Here is a 23,993-nt window from a genome sequence, read left to right as displayed (position 1 = left end):
TTTTGATTTGTTTCTTACTCACAAACCCTCTAAAACAGTAAGAGAAATTATTTTATGATATGTACATTATAAATGTTATTAATGGATCTTTTTGAGTACTTTAGGTTTAGGCACTTCAACCTTTGTTTTCTTAATCTCACATAATTTATCTCGTACAACGTTACAATATATTTATACTTATTCTTGTCTTAATTGTAACATCCGTGTTTCGGGAATAAAGTTGGGATGTGTTGAGTAAACCAAAGGAGTGGATTTTAATTGATTTTTGGTCTAATTAAATCCTGGTTTAATCAAATTAAACCAAAAACCCTTAATCTCCCTCAAAGTCATGCCTCCTCTCTCTCTTTTGTACTTTTGTCGACATTGTCATTAGAGTGAGGGAGAGATTGAGAGATAACTCTTGGTTATTTGGTGTAAAGGATAAGGAGAAGGAGATCAACCTTTTCCTTAGAGTAAAGAGAGAAACAGAACTGTCAGGGTTTGGGAGAAGGAGGATCTGACGGGTCAAATCGTTTCGAAAGGAGATATTGGCAGTTTAGTGGGGCGTTACATCTCAGTCGAGGATTGAGACCAGCGGGTGTTCCGGGATCGATTGCGGTTTCACCTGAGATCTGATCGTTCTGAAATTTTGTGGGAAGCTTCTGTACGTGTAGAAACGGCTTTTCACCAGAGGGGTTACAAAGTTAACGCTTCATTTTCATTTCGTGGTTTCACTTGTGAGGTTGTCCTATTCTGTTTTTTTCTAGCAGTTTGTTTTCATTGTTCTTGGATATTGGAGAGCCTCTCATTTGGTTGTTGTTATTTTTGTGAATCACTTTTTAAGGTGAGTGCGTGACCATGAGCTTATCTAAGCAATTGGGTTGTATGACTTGTTTTGTGTGATTATGTGTAGGTGTGGTGAAAGTGTTATTGGTTGTTCTGTTTAATGGTTGATTTTTATATTTTATTTGTAGTTGTACTCTTGATTTGCTTGTGTGTATAGCTCGTAGATGGGAGGATCGCCTCACTGGGTATTTCTGGTAATACTCACACATCTCATTGTGTTTGTGGTGCAGATAGAGGCAAAGTGTGACCGTGGAATCATGGCAATGAAGAGGAGGATGTTCTAGGACTTAGTTGTTATGTTTTGGTTTATGCTAGGTTGTTAGAATTGGAATATTGGTGTTAGAACCATGGTTTAAGTTGCTAGTTTTTGGTCTATGATTCTGGTTAATTATTGGTTTATTATTATTGGTATTTTCCGCTGCTTATTTGGTGATTTGAATTCTGCATATTTAAATAAATATTTTTGAGTTATTTATTTATTATTTATTTAAAAAAAACGGGTCGAGTCGTTTCATTAATCTAACACTTGAACTAAACAAACCCATTTAATCACTTGACAAGCTTATGATCAAGTTGGTAGCTTATCAGTCACTTGTCAAGCTTATGATTAAGTTCTTCAAGCTATATATGTTAATCTAGCAACATTTTAAAGAAAAACAAAATAAATAAACCAAATTTACACATTATTACGTGTAAAAGATAACTAACGACGGATACTACTTTGAATTTTTTTTAGTATAATAATATATATTACTTGATTCATTTTGAAATTTGATATTGTTTTGCTGACCAAACTTAATTTATTCAGAGTATGCCCTGTCTGTCGATCCAACATATACCAAATTCTTCTTTTTCATAGAACATTTATTTCTAAATCGTGAAGTGTGATTTGGTCTGTCACTCTAATGATTGGAAAGAAATATGGAGTGTTTGACACATTTAGTGCTTTCTCATTTTGTTTGATCAAAGATGTAGCTGATAATTAACAACATAATTGTGAAATTGATTAGAGAACCTATGAATTGGTGAGAAATAATGCGACTGGCGTACTATTTCCCCCTCGGAACTATCATATTGTGCCAGTTTCCCATCGATCTTTGCATTCTTACTAGTTCTCCTTCGGACTTATATCCTCCGCCTATTTCCCTCCGAATCCATATTTCTCCGCCTATTTCCCCATCGAACTTAAACTTCTCATCAAATTTCCCATCGTTTTGGTTATAACGGTTTACTGTTTTGATTAACCAACCACAAACCTTATCAACCAAATTAAACCCTATTAAACTGGATTACTAACCGATTACAACCCGATTACATAAGTAAACCTAACTTTAACCTAAAAATCAAAAAATCCCCAAATCAATTTTTCCCCTTTTCTCTCTCGACGAACCCTAAGATTTTTTGTGATTTCTTCTTCTTGATTCTTCTCTCTTGGCGCTTGTGATGGCGTTAATTCCCGTTACTACTCCGCCTATTGGAGTAGATTTCGACGACGAAGATCTCGATTCGCCGGATCGAGATGAATTTCATATGGACAAGTTGGCAACAGATTTTACGGAGACGGAGGAATCGATTCGCCATAACGTGTACCCAGAAAGCGACGATGAGGCTGAGGAACGTGTTCGTAGTGATGCTGCGAGAAGGGGGTGTGGAATCGTTTGTGGTGATGGTTTGATGTACAAAGGGCAAAGCTTCTACAATGGAATCGCTTTTAAAGAGTGTGTTCTCGACTATGCACTGGCAAGCGGATGTAACCTGAAGCAACACACGTATGATAGGGATAGAATCGGTTTTAAGTATGTTGGTGCTAAGGGGAAATGCATGTGGAAAGTGTATGCCGCATCACTTCACAATGACTCGATGTGGAGGATTACACTCTACACGAACAAGCATATTTGTGTACCTAATGGAGAGTGTGAAATGTTTAAGGTCCCATTCATAGCTAGGTTATTTCTTGATAAAATTAGAGAAGAACCAGAATATTACATGCCTTTGAAGATGGAGCAGACAATAATGGAGAAGTGGAAGATAACAGTTACTAGGGGTCAATGTCAAGCTGCTAGGAGAAAGGCTTTGGGATGGATAGAGCTTTAATATGACACTCAGTTTGAACGGCTCAGAGACTATGGGGCTGAGATATTGGAAGCAAATCAAGGTTCTGTTGTAGAGATTGATACGGTGAAGAACGATGCTGGACAGGATGTGTTTAAGCGATTCTATGTTTGCTTTGATGTTCTTAGAAGAACATGGAAAAAATCATGCAGACCACTGATAGGAGTTGATGGTTGTTTCTTGAAAGAAAAGATCAAGGGACAGTTGCTGGTTGCTTTAGGGAGAGATGCTGATAATTCTATTTACCCAATAGCTTGGTGTGTTGTTTAAGTTGAAAACACGGATAATTGGTCATGGTTTGTGAATAGGCTGAAGATTGACTTGGAATTAGGTGATGGGGATGGTTACATTATGGTGTCTGATCGACAAAAGGTATGTGTGGTTGGATATGTTTTATGTTTTGATTAAGAGTGGATCAGTTTCTAATCATGTTTTCTTTGTTTCAGGGGTTGATTAAGGCGGTTGAGTTAGAGTTACCAAAGATTGAGCATCGAAAATGTGTTAGGCACATTTATGGCAATCTAAAGAAGAATCATCCGAATAAGAAGCGGCTGAAGAAACTCCTCTGGGATCTAGCTTGGTGCTACAACAGTAAAGATTACGAAGAGAGCTTGGAGAGGATCCATGCATATGATAGTAAATTATTTGAAGATGTGATGAAGACTAAACCAAAGACTTGGTGTAGGGCATTCCACAAGATTGGCAGCTATTGTGAGGATGTTGAAAACAACTCTGTGGAGTCCTTCAATAATACAATCAACAAGGCAAGAGAAAAACCATTTGTGGCCATGTTGGAAGCTGTACGAAGGCTTGCCATGGTTCGGATTGCTAAACGGTCTGCACTATCTCATTCACACGAAAGTTAGCAACACTACATTTCTACCATCTTTCATTTATATGTACTGAATTCAACAGTTTAATATGTTTCATGTATTTTTCAGGGATATGCACTCCATATGTGAAACGTTTCTTGGCTGAAGAGCATAAGGCAGCTTCTCAGTGCTTTGTATATCCCAGCACAAATGGAGCTTATGAAGTGTACCTGGGATATGACAAACATAGAGTCTGTTTGAATGAAAGAACTTGTACCTGCATGAAGTTTCAGATATGTGGAATCCCCTGCGAGCATGCTTATGGACTGATAATGAAGAAGACATTGGAAGCTGAAGACTACGTGTGTCAATGGTTCCGAACTTTCAAGTGGAGGGAGAATTACACGGATGGGATTGTTCCACAAAGAGGTCCACGCTATTGGCTTTGCACTGGAGGAGAAACTGTCTACCCACCACCTAGGCCGGATGATGAAAAGGTAGACAAGAAGAGGAAGAAGGGTGCTCATGAGTCACCTACCAAGAAGCAACCAAAACAAAAGAAAAGAATCATGCATTTTGGGATATGTGGTGCAGCTGACCATAACTGTAGGTACCACCAGAAGAAGAAAAAGAAGAATACTACACAGGTTAGTCTTCATTCATTAAATTAATTCTAATGTGATGGCTGGTTCTTTGTTTCATTAAATTGATTCTATTATTTGTTTAAATTTGTAGGATGGAACTCAAGTGAAATCTTCTCAAGGTTGTATGACTCAAGAGAAGTAATGTGGGATGGAGGAAGTAATGTGGGACGGAGAAGCTTGGATTAGCACAAGTAGGACTTTTTTTTTTTTGGTATTGTGACCTGTTTTGGAACATATGTTGTTCTGTCTTAGTGTGGTTTATGTCTCTTTTGAACCATTTTAACTCGGTTTCAGTTGTATGGTTTCGGATCTACTCCTTTGAACATGAATGTATAGTCTCTTTTCAACCATTTTAACATCTCTTTTTAAAAAAAAACATTATGTCTCATAAAATCCAACATAGAAAACAGCTTACAATGTTATCATATTAGCTTAACTAGACCACAGATGATCAAACAACCAACTACTAAAACAATTATCATCCTATTTATCCTGGTTTTGAATTCAGCTTTTACATCTTCAATCCTCTCAAATATCTCTTTCTCAAGCTCCATTTCCATCTTCTTCTCAAGCTCCATTTGCATCTTCTTCTCAACCTTCATTGTCTCTGATAAGAACTCTTTCATTGTCTCCACCTCATCCAACAAAGCCTCATCGATCCACTTGAAAAGGTGATTGTCATTCACAAGCTAGACCATATATAATTGATTTGGCTATCATTTACAACCTTTTCAAAGATTAATAACCAAATAATAACTTTAACTTCATATTACCTTGTTTCCAGCTGCATACACACAACGAAAGTACCGTCGATTTGGGTTATGGTCGGATTTGGAAGTTTTGGCCACAACTGCTTCTCCACACCAACATCTCTTAGGTACACCAACAACTCTACCTCTTTCGCGGACATTTGTCGAACAGCTAGAAGATCCAGAGACATTGCTCATGATTTAGAGAGAGAGGGATTTCCTTTTCAATTTCGATTTTTAGGGTTCATAGTAGCAAATTTGGGGGTTATCGAGTTTAAAATAGAAGAAGAAGAAGTCGGATCGGGTTGAATCTATTACCCGGGTTCTAAATTGATTTTATACCGGTTTGACATGGATTTTTATCGGGTTTAGACCCAAAACCGTGTAAACCCAGTTCGATAGGGAAATAGGCGGAGAAGTATAGATTCGGGGGGAAATACGCGGAGGATATAAATCCAAAAGAAAACTAATAAAAATGCAAAGATTGATAGGAAACTGGCACGATTTGATAGTTCTGGGGAGAAATAGTACGTCGGTCCGAAATAATGCTTTCCACCATATTGCATCCTTCGAATATGTTTTATTTACACCAATCCTCTAAACTTAATCTTATTTTAGTGTTTTGTATTTCAATTATTCCTCATAAAATAGCCTATACAAAAATTTAGTAATACTTTTGTTGTATGTGTGATCAAATAAGTTAATATATGATTAGTTAACGATTAGTTATCGACTACTGTAAATTTTGACGTAATATATATATTTTTAATTTAAGTACTGATTGGTAATAATTGTAACTTTTAGTTTTATGAACTTTACATGCACAAACTTTTGCTGTAAGAACTTAAACAGTAACAAAAATTAAGAGATTATGACTTATTGGTAAATGTTGTGATAGTAGAAAATACAAATTCATATATCTAACAAAAATAAAGAGAAATGGATCTTAAAGTAAATAGAAAGAAAATAAACCAATTCTAAAGTAACTGAAAGTTTTCTTACAACTAAAAAACAAAATAAAAGAAAAACAGTTGGTTTTTGATCTAGTAAAATGATATAGTATACGACTGCTTTGATCATCAGTTCAAATTTAAAATGATAATTAATTTTTGAAAGTCTCTTAAAGCATTCCATAAATCGTGGGAATTATATTGGTAACAAAAGAATTTACAATTCTCTTTTTCTCCCAAAATTTAATTCTCTATAATATAAAACAAAACAAAAAATCTATATACACTTGGGTCCCACTTTTGGGATATTTTTTCCTTTTTACTTTCTATATTTTGTCTTTGAGCCAACGAAAAAAAAAGAATCAGTCTTTTCTTTAAATAGAAAAAAAAAGATTCCTCATTATCTAATTTTAGAAAGGCAAGTGGTCTTCTCATAATCGTCTACTTGGATTTCCGTTCCAAGGCAATAGGCAATCCATTCTGAGGAAGAGCAAACGGCCCATACTGAATTCCATCACTAGGTCCAATTATTGACCATCTGAAAATTACGAAAATACCATTTATCAGAAACACTTCCCCAAAAGGAGGCTATATGTCAATTTCTTATCATATTTTTAAAATTGTGTACCAACCTGTATTTAGTAGTGAGATGATGGATTAGAATGGAGATTTCAAGTTTAGCTAACTCATTCCCCGGACAAGAATGAATCCCACTTCCGAATGGCATGAATGTATTCGGTTTCGGCGCAGTTTCGAATCTCGAGGGGTCGAATTTCCCCGGATCCGAAAATATATCAGCATTGTGATGAATATTTCTGAATAGCGGCAATACTTTCCATCCTTTTGGTATCAAATATCCTGTAAAAATAGTAAACAAAATATTAGTAATTATAGTATATGTAAGTATGTAACATGTTGATCTATATACACTTTAAAAATTGTATGTAATATTTGTGCATACCTTCGTATTCGACATCTTCGACAGCTTCTCTAAATGTGAAAGATAAGATTGTAGCAGCTCTTAATGTCTCTTGGATTACTCTATAAGTTAATGGCATCTTCTTTGTATCTTCCCAAGTGAGACTCTCTCCTTCTTTTTTATCTTTCCTTATTGCCGTTTGCTCTTCCTGTTATACCCAACAAATACCCATTAATTCACGGAACTGCCACTACCCTTATGGGAGGTTTCTCAAATGTTCTTTTGAAAAGTGTGTTGCTTACAGTGACAGCTTCTAGAACAGTTGGATTATCAGCTAAGTACTTGAGGATCCACGTCAGCACACTTGCCGTCGTGTCTCTAGCGGCGAAGATCACTCCGATGATGTTGTCGGCGATCTGTTCGTCGGTTAGCCCTGCTTTGTCTTCCATGAATGATCCAAGGAGATCTGTGTGTGTAGATGAGTTCTTTCTTCTTTTGTATAAGATGTTAGCGAGGATTTGAGCTAGCTCCTTGCGAGCTTTCATGGCTTTGTGGAATAGTGTTCCGGGGAGATTGATCGGCATCGAGTTGTAACCTTTCTCTAGAATGTAGTAGCATCGTTTTAGATCTTCTCTGTAAAAGATTGCGTCTTTTCCGAGTATTGAGGTTAACGCCACATTGAAAGTGTACTGATGAGACAAAATAGGGAAAAAGAAATTGAATCAGAAACAGTTTACAAGTGCGTTAGTTACAAACAGAGTATAGAGAGAGACAGTAAAAAACAGAGCATCCTCTGTTTTTGAGACGTAAAAAATAAACAGGGGATGCTCTGTTATTGATGGAGAGAGAGAGAGAGAGAGAACTTACAGTTTTCATTTCTTGGTAAGTGTTGAGTTGAGTTCCATCCCAAGAATTGAGTGATTCTTGAGCGATTGATTCAATGTTAGGGACCATGTGTCTGACTGAATCAGGCGTGAAAGCTCTTAAAACGAGCTTCCTAAGTTTGGAATGATAATCTCCTTGGTGGAAAAAGATGGCTTGTTTCCCAAGCATCCTCTCTTTACTCGCCGGAAAAGTCGGTTTAAACAAATGAGACTTTGTGACTAAGATGAATTTTGCAGCTTCAGGGCTCGAGATCATCACACATGGACATCCCAATACATGAGTCTTGAACACCGATCCGTATCTGTTTTATCAAAAACAAGTTTAAAAAAAAAAAAAAAAAAAGTCAGTTTCTCTGTTTTTTTTTAGACAACAAAAATTCGAATTTTGGGGTTTTTTTCCAAGAAGACTCTGTTTTTTTTTTTCAAGACCTTTTCTGTTTTGCTGCGAAGAACACATTTGGGTCTTGTGAGTAAAGTTGGAATGTTTCGCCGACGTAAGGATAACCCATTGTTCCGGGAGGAAGAGGGAGTGACGTGGAGGAGCTACGGCGGATTCCGGCGATAAATCGGAGGAAACATAGAAACAGAGCCGCCGCAGAAAGAGTGAGGAACAAACCGGAGAAATCCATTATAGTATATGTTTTGAAAACCCAATTGGTCTTTTAACGGTGGGAAGTAATGTTCTCTCTAATGGAGTTGGTTTTGTATTGAGATGAAAAATCAAGTGGGAGAGATGAATGGGTTTTATAGGCAGTGGGAAGAGAGAGGAAACACAATTTGGGAGAAGGGAGTTTCCTAAAGGGAACCTTTTTTTGGGTTGAGCCAGCTCATTTGAGGGAGAGTGACGAGCGCACGTGTCAAAGAGCATGCAACAGGAAAAAAAAAAAAAAAAAAAAAGAGAGCGTGTGAGATATTGACCAAAATTATAGCCATCGTTAAATATAAATTATGGCTCTTTAATTAATTATGAGTTTAAGACAAGGAAAGGGGCAATTTTGGCCCTTAAGTAGAGACAAAGGAGGTATAATGGGCGTTTTTTTTTATATAAAACAAAAAAATGTTTGCCATGTTAATTGAAAGGCTAATTATATTAGTTCTTTAATTATATAGCCTACTTAGTTATCCTTTTGTGTTTATCTTTATTTTAAGATATTTTTAAAAACCAAATATCAACCGCAAAATATAATTAATAATGATCGATGAACAACGCATGTATGATTTTGGGTCCGAGTATATTGGAGATGTGTATGTATATTAACTATGCCATACTCAATAGTCAATACTTATGTTTGTTAACCAAAATTAATTAATGACTAGGTGCTAACCGTTAGTGAAATATACAACCGATAAGATTATTTGGTTAATGTATTTTATTTAAGTCGGTTGATTATCTAGGTAACCCGCAGTTTTTTCTGATTAATAATAAGATAATAAGATGATTAATTATTAATTTAACAATTTTTAATGGCATTTGAATGTAAATTTTTACACTTTTTAAGATTTTTTTTTTGTACTTCTCAATTAATATAGTAGGATTTGATAATAAGTTTGTAAATAATTTTAGCTGCATTTAGAAATGATTTTTAAAAAAAATCACTTACAATTTTGGAGTTTTGTACTTTTTAATAACTAAAATTATTTTTGAAACAACATCAATTCATTGTAAATTAAAATCACTTGTAAAGTAACAAGATTTAAGAGATATTTAGAACTGTTAAAGCCAATAACACTGATATATAAAATATGAACAAACAAAAAATTATTTTAGCACGAACTATTACAAAATGTTTGGTTGAATAAACCACAGAAAGTACTTATGTTTCTTTCTTTTGGCTGATACTAGGTTTAGTAATCTATCTAGTAGAATTATACATGCTTAATTCATTTGATTAACAAAGTTTACCCTCATTTTGGCAACTGACAACAAATTTTACTTTTTCACTATGAAAAATTGAATCTAATACTTAGACGGTAATGCAAAAACCACGTGTGGTCACTGAAGAAAACAAAGACAGACAATCCAAATTTTCAGGATTAATTTCTCATGATTATATATGTCACTAATGGTAAGCCCACTTGCTACTAACTTAATTATTTATAAATAGATACTAATTTCTCTCCCACGTTCGCGTGCATTACAGCCATATGCTATTCTTTTATTTAGTAGCTAATACGAATTAATCAAAACCTATGTGGTTGACCAACAATAATAAATATCAGAACCTATATTATATATAATATGTGATTAGAATTTGATGAGATTACATATGAAAATTAAACTTGACTTTTAGTAATTCAAATCACACAAGTAGGTTTAAATTACAAATATGATCAATGAAAACAAGTACATATGAATGTTAATTATCCATTGACTTTGGTTTTGTATCTAATTAATATCATTTGACTTTGTGCATGTAAAATAAAAACATATAAAATTTTCTTGGGGGATGTAGGACCAAAGACTTTATACCTATTTGTCTACGTCCTTATTAAATTTGAAAGTTAGAGAAGTCTAACTATCACCAAACATCTTGTAGAATTAATACATATATGCATAAGTAGTAGTACATTTTAATTTTATCAACTATTGCAGCTAGAACATTTAAAATCATATGACCCACCATATATTACATATTATTAAGTTTGACCGCAAAAAAAAAAAAAGAATACATATAACTTACAAACTATAAACCGTAAATTTAATGTGGACAACAATCTGATATGCATGGACTGTGTAAATCTGGACCTTTTCTGTTAATTAGAAAATTACAATTTTATCTAAATCTAAACTATTAACGATATGTGATATAATTTATAATGGAGCAAAAACTTAACATTTTCCACTCAAAAGGTAGGTCAAACGAACACTATACAACGATACACTTTGACCCCAAAAAATGTTGAATTTGAGACAGTCAAAAACCAGTCAGAGGTCGACAAACTCGATCAACACATATATAGTTCAATGACATTTGTCCTATCAGAAAAAGTTCGTGGCCTCCTTATAATCTTTTAGAGATAAGAATATGTGACTTTTTATATTCAAGAAACAATCCACATCTCCACATATCTTATAATAAATACAAAAAATCATAAACTTTAAAAGTAGAACATTGACTATATAGTTGCGAAATTAATCATAGAACGATTCCAAATTTAATGTTTTTCAACAAGAAACATATATACGCGGTCGAATAAATATGTATGTAAGTTGCATCGTTCCGCGGCATAAGATCTCATGTTTCGCTGCTCGGTTGTACGTAGCAATGCCGTGGTACGACCTCTTCAAATTTATTATATATTATTGTGAATATAGATAGATATACATAATGGTATTATCAGATTGTCAAATGGAATTTATTTCTCAAACATGGCGTGCAAATGTGCAATCATGCTGGTGTTATTAATATACAAGTATATCGTAGTATAGAGAATATTCATAGTGCCAACTTACTTGATACATTATACATTTCACAACATTTATGTAAGTTGTTTGGTGTACATTACAATACGTACGAGTTCATGCTTTAAGACAAATATACATGATCTCACTACAAGAAAATAGTGCTATTGCAACAATATTTTTGCAAGGATTGTATTCGTTAATATTTTACAACAAATTTTGCTATATTTTTACAATGATAAATGCACGTCACAATTTCATTACAATTTTATTACAAAATAACAACAAAAGTTTTTGTGTCGTTTTTCCGTTACAAATTAGCAATATTATTGTGACATCCGAAAATGTCTTGCAAAATTTATAATAAATATTCCACGATTATGAGTTGTGATTATTTTGCAAGAATATTTTAGTATATACATGTGACAAAACATGTGACATCTTTACCACAATATTTACAACAATTTATAACTCTTTCGCAACATATATATTTTATAAAAATTATGTATATAAATATATATTACATTTTTTTTTTTAATGGACTTCTATGTTACTTCTTCTTAAATCAATTAACTCTTTTGTTAGTTTTAATAACAACTGTAGAAGGTAAACTAACATCTAAATATATCAATTATTCGTTTTGCTTATACTTGGAAAATCATGAAGTGTTACTAAAAAACGTTTTATTTATATTCATGTTGTTTCAGGTATTAAGTGGTAGAAATGAAATGGATAGACTTGAAATAAGGTTATGATGGATTTTAATTATAAGTGTTTAAACACCATGAAATGGACTGACACGTTTATATTTATCCATGATAGAAAGATATATATATATATATATATATATATATATGTATTAATTTATGTTGTATACATACTTGATATAAATATACATAAAAACATGATGGAGGATATTTAGTATTCTATTACGGGCCGTAAGTGTTACAAGTGTGTTTTCGTCAAAAGGTATTAGCATGTGAATGGTGATGCTGTTTATGATAAACCGCTTATGTGTTAATTTGTTTCACGACAAAACACAATTTGCGTTGCATTAAAGTACATGTAATGCTATAATGTGTTGCAGATGTCGTTTGAGCAAAAACAATTTGTCGCGCAAGGTATTATTAGGTACACAAAGATAGAAAGAAACAAAAATGAACATCGGTTTTTGATATTAATATTCCGGTGAATTTTACTTTGTTTTATATATCCAAAAATTGCACTGACTGATAAGTTTAAAAGATATTAAAATGTTTAGGTAATTTTCAAAATGTCTATAAATTTTCGAAATATTTATGAACTTTTATGATTTATTTCTATTTATTTTTCTTGTTGAAGTTCAACACTGGATATAAACATAAATGTAAATTTAAAACAATTTTATTTTTTAACACGAGTAATTATATATTCCTTATTTTTTAATAAATATTTTTTTACACCAATTCTATATTGAAACTGATCAAACTAATAATATGTCTAAACTATATACTTTAATAGCATGTATTTTTATTATTTTTTGAGGGAAAAAACTAGCTAATTAAGGACTCGACTCATTATTATGACATCCATTCTTGCTGGTTCGTGAGCACGAAACTTTTTCCCGTTGTTATTTATTTATTTTTTTTATTTAGTTCCTTCAGTTATTTTTTTTTGGTCCTTTTGTTTTGTTTTGTCCAATTTTACTGTAAATGGTTTTCTTTTTGTATAGTAAATACCAAATTTACTACCAAAAAAAAAAAAAAAATTCAAATCGAGTAGACCACTTGAGATTGGAGTGTGTGTACTGTACTACTACGTTGTGTATATTCACACCTTATACGCCAATGAAACTTTGTAAATTATTCATAAAAATCAGGAACGTCACAAGCTAAATGATTGTTGTACCTTAGACCGACGATATCTTTCTTAACATGCAAACGTGCCTTTATTTGCGTGCGTGACAGAAGCTTACTTTACTTGGATTTACGTGGGCTACTTTTTTTTTTCTATCGTACGTGGGATACTTCATACTTCCCAACGAGGAAACCTGAATTTATCTTATTAAATAATTTGCAATATATATTTTGTGTTAATTCACGTTAATGCTGTAAATGTACTCAAATTTTTGTCTCTTTATTTGTTTGTTTTCGCAATGGAAATTTTCTCTTGCCTTCTTGGTTCTAGACCCGAATCTAGCTTAATTGGTATTTATAGGCCGTACGCATGCATATACATAACCTAATTACAAAATTATGTATGTAATCTAACCACATTTCGATAAATACAATTATAGCATCTTTGAAATGACGAAAATTTATTTTATTCTTCACACATGAAAATTCTTGTTCTTTATAGTCTCTGAACTATCTTACGTTTACATACATGATACATATCATCGATAAAATACATTTTCACGTCATATATGTGTCATGTGTGTTATAGTTGGAAAAAATTGCCGAAGAAGACAACAATTAGGGAGGCTAACGCCTAACCATAACCTAATTACAAAATTATGTATGTAATCTAACCACATTTCGATAAATACAATTATAGCATCTTTGAAATGACGAAAATTTATTTTATTCTTCACACATGAAAATTCTTGTTCTTTATAGTCTCTGAACTATCTTACGTTTACATACATGATACATATCATCGATAAAATACATTTTCACGTCATATATGTGTCATGTGTGTTATAGTTGGAAAAAATTGCCGAAGAAGACAACAATTAGGGAGGCTAACGCCTAACCGTAGCCGGCGAACGTTTCAGATCGCGAACGTCGTGGAATGATAATTGTAAAACGTGTCCTTTATCTTACACGTGTCCGCAACTCTCATTGGACACGCCGTTTAGGGTTTCGTATTCCAAACCGATCTTGTACATTTTTGGACATGATCAAATCCTTTGAATCTCTTTATGTAACATACATGTCTGTTTTTTCATATGTAGGTGTCAATATATAAAAAAGGAAAGTTTTCCCATGATTTGTGCTTGTTTATGATGTCCATGTGATATTTATATGTTATGTATATATATATATATATATATATATATATATATATATATATTTGGGATAAAGCGTTACATTTGTGTTCTCTTCATATGCGTTATGTCTATACTTCATAATAAATAAGTCAAAGAACAAAAAAATATAAATATGAATTATGTATTTATTATAGTAATAGATGTAGTTAAAAACAAAATGAGCTCAACATTTGAGAGTGGTTAGTAACTTGCTTTTACTATTGTTTATAGTATCCAAATATAACCGGACAGGTACTGTTGTCAATTAACCACACGACAAAAGAGGTCAGTATCCACGTCATCAGCAATGGATATTATCCCATGCTACCATGATTTTGGAACTGAGAGGACCTATTTCCCACAAATATCCCATTTCAATTATTTTTAAAATATCGAAAAGATCAAAACTATATCGGCTAACTCCATATGGGTCGATCGGATCCGATGTATAATACTCTCATCCATATAGAATGATATACAGTTGAATAATATGGTCAATTAAATTACATATAGATGGTATATATATAATTGTAATGGTTTATTTGTTTTTAACTTTTTAATTAGTTTGGAAGTTATTAACAATTTTAACTAGCTAACAGACTTGGTACATGTTCAGAGTTTTATCTTCAAAATTGTGTTGACGGAAACTTAAAACTGAATCATTTCATACAAAGAGAATAAAATTTAGTTTAGTTTAAATAATGTAATATAAAAAAGACTTCAATATCTGTTTTCTTAAATCTGACAGAATCAATTTAAAATACTTTTTTTTGTCAATCTATTGTTTGTTTATATACATAGAGAAACCGACCAAGGATACAAAAAGATCGATGACAATTAACTATTATATTTCTGGATATTTTGAAAGTAGTACGAATAAAAATTCAAGAAGTGGATACTTTTTTTTTTTGGTAAAAGAAGTGAATACTTGTTCTATTTGCTAGCTAAACTTTAATCATCTTTCTTTTTAATATATATTGAAACTCAAAATTTGATTTCATTTTCTCTTAACAAAATTTCATAGATTTTTTTTACAGAAATGAAAATGTTTCGTTTTTAGCTCATGCAGCTATACATCACTAACATGGGTCAATCACTGATCCGCATGTTATCATTATAGAACTTGTGGTCGTGGTTTTCCCTTCAGTCAACATCAGTCTTTTGAATATTTTCTCCTTTTGTGAGAAACTTTATTCACTGAAAACAAGTTTCACTATGAAAAAAACAAATATCAAGTAAATAACAATATTAAATGTTACCAACAACAAGTTGAGGGGAATTAGACAAATCTTAAATACTAATTTCCTATGTTGGTTCCTCTAATAAAGACATTAAAAAGTTATTGTCTTGTTTGTTTTCTGAATTTTGCCCCCACACGGTATCGAGTTACAGTCATATAAAGTAGCAAATAAAATAAATATATATGATCGATGTGACAATGATGAGTTAGATTTTCTGTACCAAACCTGCATGTTGTAACTGTAATAAGATATTGTTAATATTCCTTTTTCTTATTTCGTTCAACAAAACAAAATTGTTAATATTTATCCAAAAGAATAGTTAAAATAATTATGTTAATATCTCTTCTTTATGAGTTGCAGTTATCAGCTTATGCTTTCTATTTTAGGTTCGTGGGCCCATTCGGTTTAAGAGTAAACCATAATTGCACACATACATATACACATATATGTATATATATATATTATATTTTTTTGCTTCCATGTATAATTTTAACGTTTATAAATTCTAATTTTATTTATTTAATATCCCCCATATTTTATATAAGATGCTGTAGACATTTTATTTTGTTTAACAATATATGATGTTTTGAAGAAAAAACAAATCAAAATTTTCTAGCAAAAATTTTAAATTTCTACAAATATTAAATTATTTTTTAAATGTAAGAACACAAAACATAATAAATTAATTAATGTATGAATTATTCAAAATAAAATAGGCAAGATGACCTTATTATTTGTGTTTCACTTCATTTGGAACCTAAACTATTCTTAAAATTGCCGGAGTCATCATTTTTTTGTCTATTTGTATACTTTAGTAAGTATCAAAATACATTTGCATCAAAAAGATTGAAAATAAAAAAATAGAATGACTAGTACTCCAAAAAGAACCCAAGAAAAAACAAAAGAATGACCAGTGAACTGAATTCAAAATTGATGTAACTTCAAGTCCACTAGAGGACTGGTAAGAAGGTTGGCTACACTAGAGTAACGTTTTGTGTAGTAGATTCAAAGATCCTCTACTATGTCCTCACAGGCAACGGCAGAGAAAAACAACTAGATAAGCTGGAGGTATACGTGATTTGACTCATTTCTATACCTTTCAAAGGCAATGAAATTAGCTAAATCACTTATTAGATCAGTTTAAAATTTGTAAAATGGGGAGATAATCAAAATCCTGATCGTCTATCTGGAATAGCATGGATCGGACTCAATGCTCTAGATACATATAGCATCCTAGTCATAGTTGTTTTTGTCAAAGATTAAGATGTAGATATTGTAATATCCACTATTATTTGTTTAAACTTTACTAAAAATATCCATTATATATATATATATTTAATGACGATATTTTTTTCATGGCTGAAATTTGAAAATCAGATCATCAAGCAGTAGTTAGTCGCCCAAGACTGAGAAACAAAAGAAAAAACGAATCTACTTTAATTGGGGTCACCTACCAGAAAGTATTGTTGAAGACGTACGGACGTTGTTAATTACTCCAGAATATAAAGCAAGAAAAAGGGAACGTAAATAATTGATCCCAATCATATCTATTATTTTATCTGTATGTACAATACTACATTTTTTCATCGTTTACAGGAAAAATATAAGTGTTGGTCACATTTATAATTCATTCAAGCTATGTGGGTCAACTTGGATATGAATGCCTCACAGTGTTGTGCTTGATAACTAAAGTCAACTCTTAGATTGTATTTTTTATAAGAATGGTTAATATTATTTGAAGATTTGACCAGTAGGTTTTGATTTTCAAGGCAAGCAAAAGTGAAAGTTGAAACTTTTGGAATTGTTTACCGGTAAGTTTTTATATTCTGCAAATTTAAGAAAAGAGTGAGTACGAGATAGAGACAACAAACATTTATATACATAGAATCTTATAATCATTAGAATCTTATATACACATATATATATCTATATATATATGTATATATATAATTGCTTTGCTACTTTACTAGTCATATGAAACAAGCCAAATCAACTAGAGACCAAAGCCATCATTTTCTTTATTTTATTTCAAAATTTTACTATTTTCCTTAAAACTTTATAAAATTAATTAAAATGGTAGAAATTTTGAGAAAATAGATAGAACTATCTTAATTTTATAACCTTTATTGTTACAAAGTTAAGAATCTCATTAAAATGTATACCAATAAAAAATTGTATTGTAAAACGACTGTGTAAAAATATTATCCTGATAAATATTTTTATAAATCATAAAAAATAATTTGAAGATATTTTCACAGTAAAAGGAGTAAAGAAGTCAACAAATAAATAAATAAAGAGAGATAATGACGTTCGACCTAACAAATAAACAAAAAAAAATATTGACAAATAAAATTAATACACAACAATCGACGAAAAAAGAAATAACCAAACGACAAAAAAAGAAGAACGAACAAAAACAGAAATGACCAAATAAAAAATACTAATAGGGATAGATTGTTAGTTTAATTAATTGTTCATTAAATTGAAGTAAACGTAAGGCTACGGAAAAATAAAAATAAACAAATGTGTCAAAAAAAGACAGAACAGTGGGCTTGTCAAAGCGGTTTTGATCGAAACCAGGGACTTCCTTTCCTCAGTAGTCGTGGCTCGTAAGATGCCAGTTGTCACATCTTATTTATTATTTATATAGTCTTTTATATGTCAAGAAAGAAAAAGTAGTAATATTTATCTTTAATTGTATTCATATGCTCATATGCTATTTTTAGTCAATGTCTGGTTGCTGTCGAGTTTTATTTTTTAATCAACAAATTGCATTGGGACGCATACTTCAGATAAGATAAAGGATGAATGTGTAAACTGCCCCCTATTACATTTTGCTATTTCAAGAAGATATTTCTTTTTTATTTATTTATCAAAAGGATATTTCTATTCATGTATAAACTATCTAGAATTAATATGAAGAAAAAACAAAACAAAAAAAAAATCTATCTAGAATATATATTATTTTCTAAAAACTAACAAAAATTAATAATCATGAGAATGGTTTATATAACTTGATCGGTGATTTTTGATGATATATAAATAAGATGTAGATTAATTATCTGTTAATAATTGTATAAACCATATATTGACCGGAGTTTATAATTTAATTGTTCATATTACTGATATTTTAGTATAATACAATTTTACATATAAAATTAGTACTACTAACATGTAAAAAGTTACTGAAATTTCTAAAAGAAGCTTATGCACATTGAACATAGAGGAATTAATTAATCATCTTATTCGATCATTTGTGAAACGACGTGATCTATTTTTTTTTTAATAATAATAATAATAATAAAAATTAACTATGATTAGTGGTCCTATATCCACTAGTCATTTAACCTCAATCACAAATAATAGCGGAATAACAATACCAATTAAATAACCAATAATAATCCATAATAGAATAACCAATATCCAATCCTAACCATTTCAATGTCAAACAACAAGAAACACCAAACCGGCAATCTTAGCAATGTTTCTAATGACCCAACTGTAGCAACCTAGCAATACCAGACAACATCCAATCGAGTCCTTAGAACATCTTCCTCTTCATTGCTTTGATTCCACGATCACACTTTGCCTTTACCTGCACCACAAACACAAATTGAGATGCATGAGTATTTGATAAATACTCAGTGAGGCAATCCTCCCATCTATTGGGCTCTACACACAAGCAATAAGATCTCTCATGCCACAAAAAACAACAATGAAACAAACCATGAACATGAACAAGTGACCCGACACGATCCGGTTACTGTCGGAAGAGTGTCGACCGACACTGGACATTTGGTGTCGACCAACACCACTTGGGTGTCTACCGACACCTGCTCGACACCCCCCGAAACCCTAACGATGTCGACCGACACCTCCACATGGTGTCGATCGACACTCGCTAAGTTCTCGATCCGTCCTCGCGTTAGTGTCGACCGACACCATTGTCGAGCAGTGATTTTCTTCGAGCAACACCTCCGAATCTCGCCTCCAAACTGCTCCTTTTCGTCCCACACAATCCCAGGAACGAATCCAAGCCTCAGGAGCTACGAAAAACTCACATACAACCAAAACGAACAACCAAACAACATACAATATCACAGAAGCAGAGATCTTAGCTTAGATAAGCCATGGTCATGCACTCACCTTAGCCAACAAAGAGATCTAAGCCCAAAAGACGAAGTTACCACCACAAAAACCTTTCCACCACGTTCTTAGCCTTGGATCTTCACTCTCACAGCAAGATCTCTCCAAAAACACCTTCAAAACTCGCAAACTCTCTCTAAAACATCAAGAACAGTTTCTCTCCTTTTCTCTCTGTATTTTTCTCAAAAACGGCTTGAGACAAAACAACCACGACCTAGGTCGTTTTCTACCTTAAATAACTCGGTTAGATGGTTTTCCCTAAACCAAACCGGTCCAAATCAATAATTGAATCAATCTGGCCGAACCAGAATAAGTGGTGTCGACCAACACCACCATGAGTGTCGATCGACACCCACCCCCAAAACGCTAAGTTTTGGTTCGTGGGCGTTACAATTCTCCTCCACCAAAATAGATTCGTCCTCGAATCTTGAAAAACACTCAGCCAAGGACTCATGTGCTATCGACTCCACGGCCCGCACTCCTCCGACTGATATACGAAAGATCACCTCTAGGTGATAGACTCACGCTCCAGGCGTTATTTGCTCTCGACTTTTGGACTTTCCTTTACTCACAGGCCTAAACCTTGAGTTTTTATTGGCTTTTCATCATACCTAAGTCTGCTTGCCATAATGTTGGCTCATTATCGGGCCTAAACCCGCATGCCATAATGTATAAGGAGAAATCCAATATTCGTCTCTCGGGTCGTCACCCTACAGCGCCTTCGGATCGTCATCCGAAGTCGATATTCCAACCACACTCCCAAGCCACAAATTCTTAGAATATGGTGGTATTAGGAGAACCGAAGTCCCCCAAAAGTCGCGAGCAAACAATTCTGAACACGTCTGAGTCCTATCCCTATCCAGGTTTCCTTCCCGTGGCTCGCGTAAGACCACACATGTCCTACCAACCACATATCCCCTCACTGGGATACCTCATGACCACACAAGGATCATCTCACTGCCCTACAGGATGCCACCAAGGGGCCAAACAAATGTCCTAAATAGGACCGCCACAAAGACCAAACAAATGTCCTAAACAGGACCGCCACCAAAGCCAAACAAATTTCTTAAACAGGACCGCCACAAAGGCCAAACAAACTTCCTAAACAGGACTGCCACCAAGGCCACTCGTCCCGAAGGACCGTCACGAAGACCATATGTCCCGAAGGACCGCCTCAACAGGCACTCTGGCTAAACAGCCCGCCACGAAGGCCACACAATGGCTAAACAGCCCACCACGAAGGCCACACAATTGCTAAACAGCCCGCCACGAAGGCCACACAATGGCTAAACAGCCCGCCACAAAGGCCACACAATGGCTAAACAGCCCGCCACGAAGGCCACACAATAACTAAATAACCCACCACGAAGGCCGCAATGGCTAAACAGCCTGCCACAAAGGCCACACAAGCCCTCTCCCAGACTCTCCGCCACCAAAAATGGACAAATTCTAACTCACATAAAACTTTCCATTTTTAGCACTTACCACTTCTGGAAACTTCCACTTATAGAAACTTCTAATTCAGGAAACTTTCCTCCAAAACACTGCCTTGCGGAAATTTTGTACCCTAAACACCACCTCATCTTGTTACTGAGTCGCACAACCAACCACCCAAACGACCGAGTAAAAAAGAGAGATGGGCTGGAATACTCCATTCCCGCTCCAGCCACAGACTACATATGGGACCAGACTAGGCAAGCTCAAGTCGTGGCTTGCTTCTCATACCACTTCTTAAACCTTGCCTTCATCCTCGCCTCAGACTCCCAAGTCTTCTCCTCAACACCATCACACTCCCAAAGGACTCTCATCAAAGGAATCTTCTTCTTCCGAAGTTCCTTGATCATCCTCTCGAGAACCCTCACTGGTCTCGCCTCCAAAGTCATGTTGGGCTGAAGATCCTCAAGAATCTTAACCAACAACTGGTCATCCTCACGGAGACACTTCCGCAACATAGACACATGGAAAACCTTATGAAATGCACACATAACCTCAGGTAACTTCAGTCTATATGCCACTGGTCTAACTCGCTCGATCACTCTGAACGGACCCATATACCTCGGACTCAACTTAGTCTCAGTTAATGACCTGCTCGGACCCCGCAATATGGCCATCTTGAGGTACACTCTATCTCCAACCTGAAACTCAAGATCTCTCCTCCTCCTATCGGCATAACTCCTCTGCCGATCCTGAGCTTCCTTCATGTTCAGCTTGAGAATCCGAATCTTCCCCGAGGTCTCCTGAACAAAATCTGCCCCGTACATGCTCCTCTCCTCCACCTGAGTCCAGCATAACGGTGTACGACACGGCCTCCCATACAAAGCCTCATAAGGAGCCATGCCAATACTCGCCTGGTAACTATTGTTATAAGCAAACTCTACCAAGCTCATGTGATCTGCCCAATGGCCACCGCACATCCTCAGCAAATCCTCCAACGTCTGGATCGTCCTCTCTGACTCTCCATCTATCTGGGGATTATAAGATGTACTCATATGCACCTTAGTGCCCATCTCTGCCTGAAATGCCTTCCAGAACACCGGAGTGAACTTGGAATCCCTATTAGACACTATGCTCGCTGGCACCCCATGCAACCTGATTATCTCCTTCACATACTTCTTAGCCAAGACTGTTGCTCCATCAGTCTTTTTAATGACCAGAAGATGTGCCCACTTAGTCAACCGGTCCATAATGACCCAAATAGCATCAAACGTCCTGGACACTGGCAAACCCACCACGAAGTCCATAGTAATCATATCCCACTTCCACTTTGGAATGGGAAGACTCTTCAGTAATCCACCTGGTACCTGATTCTCAGCCTTCACTAGCTGACACACATCGCACCTCGCAACCCAACTAGCCACGTCCTTCTTCATCCCGACCCAGTGATAGTACCTCTTGAGATCACGGTACATCTTAGTCGCTCCTAGATGAATAGAGAACATGCTCGCATGAGCCTTTCTCAGAATCTCCTGCCTCAACTCCTCATCCTTGGGCACACAGATCCGCCCATGCACCAGAATAGTACCATTAGCCGAAACCTGATACTCTGAGTCAACATCCTTTGAGGTATTCACCAGCCCCAAATTCAACTCCTGAGCTAACCGCACTTTCCTCAACAGATCTGCTCTATCAGCTGCAACCAAACCCAACGGCTCCTGAGAAACCGCACACAAGCTCAACACATTGATCTCTCCTACCAGAGAATCCATATCCTGCTCCTGAGCCGAAGCCGCCCGCTTCTAACTCAAAGCATCTGCAACCAAGTTAGCCTTACCAGGGTGGTAGGCTATTTCCAAATCATAATCCGCCACCAGCTCCATCCACCGCCTCTGCCTCAAATTCAGCTCGGTCTGAGTGAATATATACTTCAGGCTCTTATGATCTGTAAACACATGTACTTTTGCACCATAAAAATAAGACTCCAAATCTTCAGGGCAAAAACTACAGCACTCATCTCAAAGTCATGAGTAGGATAGTTGTCCTCATGCTTCCGCAACTGCCGCGAAGCATAGGCAATCACCTTCCCATGCTGCATCAACACACATCCCAAACCCACTCTAGATGCATCTGTATAAACCACATAGGGTTCTCCTTGCTCAGGCAAGGCAACCCCTGAAGCAGTAGTCAACATCTCCTTCAGGCTTGCAAAGCCCTCCTCACACTCCTGTGACCAGACAAAAGAAACATCCTTCCCCGTTAACTTAGCCATAGGACGTGCTCTGCTCGCAAACCACTGCACAAATCTCCTGTAATACCCGGCCAACCCGAGAAAACTCCTGATCTCCATGGCATTCTGCCGTCTAGGCCAATCCCTGATAGCCTGAATCTTCTCCAGATCTACAGAAACTCCATCTGCAGACACAATGTGACCCAGAAAACCCATCTCACGCTGCCATAAACTACACTTGCTTAACTTAGCAAACAACTTCTGCTCCCGCAGCTTCTCCAGAACTGCCCTCAAATGCACCGAATGCTCTTCAGGACTCTTAGAATAAACCAGGATGTCATCGATGAAAATGATGACAGACACGTCCAGAAACTCCTGAAACACGTTGTTCAACAATCTCATAAACGCAGCTGGTGCGTTAGTCAACCCAAATAACATCACTACAAACTCATAATGCCCATACCTCGTCCTGAAAGCAGTCTTCCTCACATCTGCCTCATCTATCGGGATCTGATGATAACCCGACGCCAGATCTATCTTGGAGAACCAAGTAGCACCTCTCAACTGATCCAACAACTCATCGATCCTCGGAAGAGGGTACTTGTTTTTCACAGTGACCCGATTGAGACCTCTG

The 23,993-nt window shown here is 35.0% G+C and overlaps 1 protein-coding gene and 1 pseudogene across 1 annotated transcript; one reads left to right on the top strand and one right to left on the bottom strand.

Moving 5' to 3' along the window:
- The first annotated feature begins 2,268 nt into the window (after nt 1-2,268).
- On the top strand, nt 2,269-4,535 carry LOC147921408 (uncharacterized; annotated as a pseudogene).
- Nucleotides 4,536-6,248: 1,713 nt separating this feature from the next.
- Nucleotides 6,249-8,698, bottom strand: LOC104760380 (abscisic acid 8'-hydroxylase 3). Its single transcript, XM_010483298.2, has 6 exons — nt 8,325-8,698; nt 7,879-8,197; nt 7,314-7,700; nt 7,054-7,219; nt 6,725-6,950; nt 6,249-6,630 (listed from the first exon to the last, which is right to left on the bottom strand). The coding sequence occupies exons 1-6, from the start codon at nt 8,522-8,524 to the stop codon at nt 6,534-6,536; spliced, it is 1,395 nt and encodes a 464-aa protein (XP_010481600.1). The 5' UTR covers nt 8,525-8,698; the 3' UTR covers nt 6,249-6,533.
- Between the last annotated feature and the right edge of the window lie 15,295 nt (nt 8,699-23,993).

Source organism: Camelina sativa, chromosome 18, assembly GCF_030686135.1.
Source record: "Camelina sativa cultivar CO46 ecotype springtype chromosome 18, ASM3068613v1".
NCBI lineage: Eukaryota > Viridiplantae > Streptophyta > Magnoliopsida > Brassicales > Brassicaceae > Camelina > Camelina sativa.
The sequence above is the reverse complement of the archived record's forward strand: the minus strand, read 5'-3'. Positions and strand labels throughout refer to the sequence as shown.